The sequence below is a fragment of the Mus pahari genome, chromosome 16, assembly GCF_900095145.1.
Source record: "Mus pahari chromosome 16, PAHARI_EIJ_v1.1, whole genome shotgun sequence".
NCBI classification, from domain to species: Eukaryota; Metazoa; Chordata; class Mammalia; order Rodentia; family Muridae; genus Mus; species Mus pahari.
The window spans coordinates 62184912-62189707 of record NC_034605.1 but is presented as its reverse complement, the minus strand read 5'-3'; the positions used below and the strand labels follow the sequence as shown (position 1 = coordinate 62189707).

At 45.5% G+C, this 4796-nt stretch overlaps 1 protein-coding gene across 9 annotated transcripts in view; it reads left to right on the top strand.

Moving 5' to 3' along the window:
* Agtpbp1 (ATP/GTP binding protein 1) overlaps positions 1–4796 on the top strand; it is a 120784-nt gene that overhangs the window by 55981 nt on the left and 60007 nt on the right. For all 9 annotated transcript variants that reach the window (XR_003845370.1, XM_021215450.2, XM_029547301.1 and 6 more), the window contains exon 12: positions 1485–1582. Coding sequence is in view for 8 of the 9 variants with exons in the window: in XM_021215450.2 (XP_021071109.1) it covers positions 1485–1582 (98 nt within the window). In the remaining variant the exon portion in view is untranslated. The remainder of the gene's footprint in view (positions 1–1484; positions 1583–4796) is intronic.

The following is a 4796-nucleotide window of genomic DNA, read 5'->3' as shown; positions in this document are numbered from 1 at the left end:
ATCCCTAACAAGATCTGATGCCCTCTTCTGGAGTGTCTGAAGACAGCTACAGTGTACTTACATATAATAAATAAATAAATCTTAAAAAAAAAAAACAAAAAACAAAAACAAACAAACAAAAAAAACAAAGAAAAAACTACATACTAGGAGGCGGCATGCCCGTTCCAGAGACTGTCTGACTTGGGGTGTCACTGGTCGGATGTTCTCCACAGGAGTTGCTGTCTCTAATGCAGCAGGGCTGGAATCCCTCAGCTGAAATGCAGGGCTCTGTTACCAGGCAAAGCAGGCCTATCCTGGGCAGGAGGCAGTCAGCAATCTCTGTCTACATCATACTGAACAGAGACGTGGAAGAGCCCAAGGAAGCGGCTCTCAGCATTTGCCCTTGTGGGCTGAACGTGCCACTGCTCGGACAAGCAGACTGAGGCTCTTCTCCCAGCTCCATGGCCCTCCACAGGAGTGTCCAGATGGCCAAGCTCTTTTCTTGTGTTCACTTAGTCTTGCATTGGCCTACACATGCAACTTCCCTTTTGACTGGCCTTTCTTTACTCCTACGCACTCTGTCAGACCTGCCAGAAAACTGCAAGTTGAGTTAAGCCATTCTTTTTGGGAACATCTTATGTTGGATAAGTTAAAAATGTCACTGACCTGGCTGGCTCTGTAAGATCTGTCCCATCTCATTCTTATTTGAATTTCCCATGCACACTCTTACATGTCAGTCATATTTTCCCAAGGTCTTATCTTCTCACCTCCTTTTTTCCTCTTGGAGCCTCACTGCCCGTCCACAGGTTTCCTTCAGGTGCTGGGGAGCCACCTGCCCTGGGAAGCCATCAGTGGTTAGTGCTCATCCCCTGGCCCTGCGCGGTCTGCAGCCATTCGCTGTCTGTCTGTCTGCTCTCTGGTGGCATTGTCAGGCTTATGCCCTCATTGCCATTTAGCTTCTGTGTTCTTCTTCTTGTCTCTTTTCTGCTTTCGGCCCCTGAGCTCCTGTAGGACAGGAGTTATACCATTTGGGGCTGTAACATGGCACATAGCACATGGTCCTCCAAATAAGCAGCTGCAGAGGAGAGGCCTGAGCCAGGGACATCACCTCAGTGCTTCCCTTGGGCTGCTGTAACATAGGGCAGTGTTAGCTTTGGAGCTGAGAACACCAGGGATAAAGCATCTAGTATGGAGTGCCTTCTGGGTTTTAGTGCCCTTTCACATGCTCTCTCAGGTTTCTCAGGTTATCCTTAGAGATGTTTTTATTTAGTAAGGAACCTAAAAGGGAAGCCGAAAAACCCCAATATATAGAATTGTTGTAGAACAAATATAGTCAATAAAAAATAAATTTCTGCTGAACAGATGAGCATGATAATTTGGTTAAAAGAGAATTTTGTTGTTTTTCATTGGTGACTGGCACATTTATGCGCATCTGTGCACACACACTACACGCCTGCTGTGTGCACACTCGTCTTTGCCTGACTTACAGTGTATTTGCATCACAGTGGACGATGTGGTGGACGAGAGTGACGACAATGATGACATTGATTTAGAAGTGGAAAATGAGCTCGAGAATGAAGATGACCTAGATCAAAGTTTTAAGGTTGGTGGACTTTTATCATTAGTAACACTATGAACTCCTCAGCTCTCAGACAGACTTGCCTGAAGCACAGAGATGCAGGTAAGGTTGCCTCATCCCACCGTCGTCTCGTAGCTGAATCTGCTGGTGTGGGAACAGCCCTGATTGATTTGTCCATTGTCCCCGCAGAAAAGGGTTTTAAGCTTTCTGAGTTAGCTTTTCATATCCCATTCCTTGAAGGAGAGCAGTTTGAGACTGCTGTGGTGGTTTGTCTCAAAAGGCAGCCCCCTGTGTCAGCACAGTTTGGGGCTGAAAACTACCAGGAAGAGCCTGTAAATGAGGAGCTTCATGATGATGTCACAAGGCTTCCAAGAGAATTACTGAACTGAGAAAATATTCAACAGTTGTCATATTACATGAGCTGTTAGGCCACAGCCTGGTTGACTTTTCAGAGTTGCACACTGTGTCTGGAAACCTAGAAGCCCCTGTCTGAGTTAGGGTTTCATTGCTGTGAGGAGATACCATGACCAAGACACTCATAAAGGAAAACATTCAGTTGGGGCTGGCCTAGGGTTTCAGAGGTTCAATACATCATCATTATGGAGGGAAGCACAGCAGCGTGCAGGCAGACATGGTGCTGGAGAAGGAGCTGAGAGTTCTACATCTGGATCTGAAGGCAGCAGAACACATATACTCGGGCATGCAAAACACTCATATACATGAATTAAAAGCAAGCCTTTTAAAAACTGTTGGACTACTACCTAAAATTGGGACACACTGTCCTTTTTGTAGTCTAGGATACTGGAAGATGCATCTTAGTAATACAGAGCTGTTATCCCCACTGCCAGTGGGGTCTCAAGTGAGAGAGGGTGCCTGTGATGTTATGATATAGACCGTGAGGAGCTGGGGTTTGAACCTGACACATGCCGTGGAACTGTGGTAGAAATGCGGTGGGGTTTTTGTTGTTGTTTTTATTTTGTTTCAGGGCACTTGGGGGTGGTGGAATCCATACTTTTCACATTAATCTTCACAAGTTCCCATCAAAGTACAAGACTTTAATAATAAACATTAAAGTATGTTTTGTTCACATCTCATGGTTCTAATTAAAAACCCCTGTGATGATCAAGAGCATAAAGAGTGGGGAGTGAGGGAGATGGGGATAGGGACTGATTGGGCTGCAGGAAAAGTGTGTGCACATGTCCAAGAACGGCATTTGGGAGTTGGTTAGATATGCCACCTCTTATGGTCCTTTACCTGAGAACACATGCCAAACCTGCAGCACAGCGTCAGCTTCCTGCCAGCTTGTCACTGTGTTGTGTCCAGCTTATCTCTGGCTGCTGTGATGGCCTCTGTGGGGTTCAGTGTATCCTGTGATGGTCTCTGTGGGGTTCAGTGTATCCTGTGATGGCCTCTGTGGGGTTCAGTGTATCCTGTNTTCAGTGTATCCTGTGATGGCCTCTGTGGGGTTCAGTGTATCCTGTAATGGCCTCTGTGGGGTTCAGTGTATCCTGTGATGGCCTCTGTGGGGTTGCTTACCCTCTGCTACAGAGTCTATCTCCAGATGCTGCATTTCCTTGTCTTTTACTTGGTCCATTCATTTGAAACATTTCCACAGATTTCTTGGCTCTTGACATTGATGTCTTTGAAAAATAGTTCTTGGTGTCCATTCTTTCACTAAGTTAGAATTGCTCACATATTGTCTATTTTGCTGTAACAAAACACTCATGATTACGAGAAAAAGTAGCAGTTCCTGAACATGGAACCACTTGCCAAGCCAGGCCCTTCCTGCACAGAAATATCCAATCCTCACAGTAGTGGAGACAGGCACAAGGTCCAGTGAGCAAGGGCTCTGTGGTGTGGGGAGGGAGGGCGCTCAGCACCGCTGCTCTGCTGTGTGCTCTGAGACAGGTCCTCTGTAAGCCACCATGCAGGGCAGAGATTGTGCTGCAGGAGCCTCTGGCCTGTGTGGGGCTGGCTCCACACAGCGTCCCACAGGGATGGCTGTGCTGCAGTGGGAGAGGCAATGCTGCTTGGCTGTGCTTGGCTTCCACACTGCCTCCCTCACTGTGTAAGGCAGTGTTTTCCCTGTACGGAGTTTAGTCCAGGTTCTTTAGGTTCTAAACAACTACCTCCAGGGAGCCATAAGGTCCACAGGCTATTCCTTTCTTGTTCAGTATCATTGCTAACAGTGAGCTAGCTGTATGATTAGACAGGGTTGCTGTGTAGTCCTGGCTGTCTTGTCCTTTAACTCAGAAATCCTGTTGGCCTCTGCCTCCTGAGTGCTGGAATTAAAGGCTTTTCCAGTGAGAAAATATACCTTTGTAAAGCATTTTTTGCTTTAGATGATTTATGTTAATCAAGAAAATTAATATATTATTTGTTTATAGATTAAATACTTAGGTGAAATTGTATACTCATAAATTAGTAATTACATGGTAATAATATATATGTAAATAAAACCAATCTATCATTCATAGAAATAAAATTTATCTATTGATTACATAAATGAAAGCAAATTCCTAAATATAAAATGTTGAAAAATACCATTTATTTATTTATTTATATTTATTTTGGTTTTTCGAGACAGGGTTTCTTTGTATAGCCCTGGCTGTCCTGAAACTCACTCTGTAGACCAGGCTGGCCTCGAACTCAGAAATCTGCCTGCCTCTGCCTCCTGAGTGCTGGGATTAAAGGTGTGCGCCACCACGCCCAGCTCATTTATTTTTTTAAAGAATACTAGTTAATGCTCATATATGGACAGATACTACATATGAGGCATTTAAGGACAGTAAGATAAATTTGCTTTGGGGTTGAAAACAAGTAGTTTATTCTAATTGTAGACAAATAGGAAATTAAAAATGGGTTCCCACTTGAAAATTCGTAGCTGGTTTCCCTTTCTCCTTCCCCATCCACGAAGGTCAGGGTTCGTTAAGGATTTGGGAGTCCTGCTGGTTCTAGGTGAAGTAACACTCTCCACACTTGTTCTCCAGTCAGAGGCCATCTGGCTCTTCCAGCCAGGGCTGCAGATTATAGGGCCAGAATGGATCTCTGACGCATCTCTTCTGTATGAGGATACCTTCGCTTTCTCTTCCCTTAAAGGCACTGCTGGGGGCTTGTTCAGCTTGTTAGTCTCTTGCCCGTGTAGGCTAGCGTGGGCAGTGGTGGTGGGCTGTGCACAGGCCTGTTGATCATGGAGTGTGAGCCCTGCAGGCTAGCGTGGGCAGTGGTGGTGGGCTGT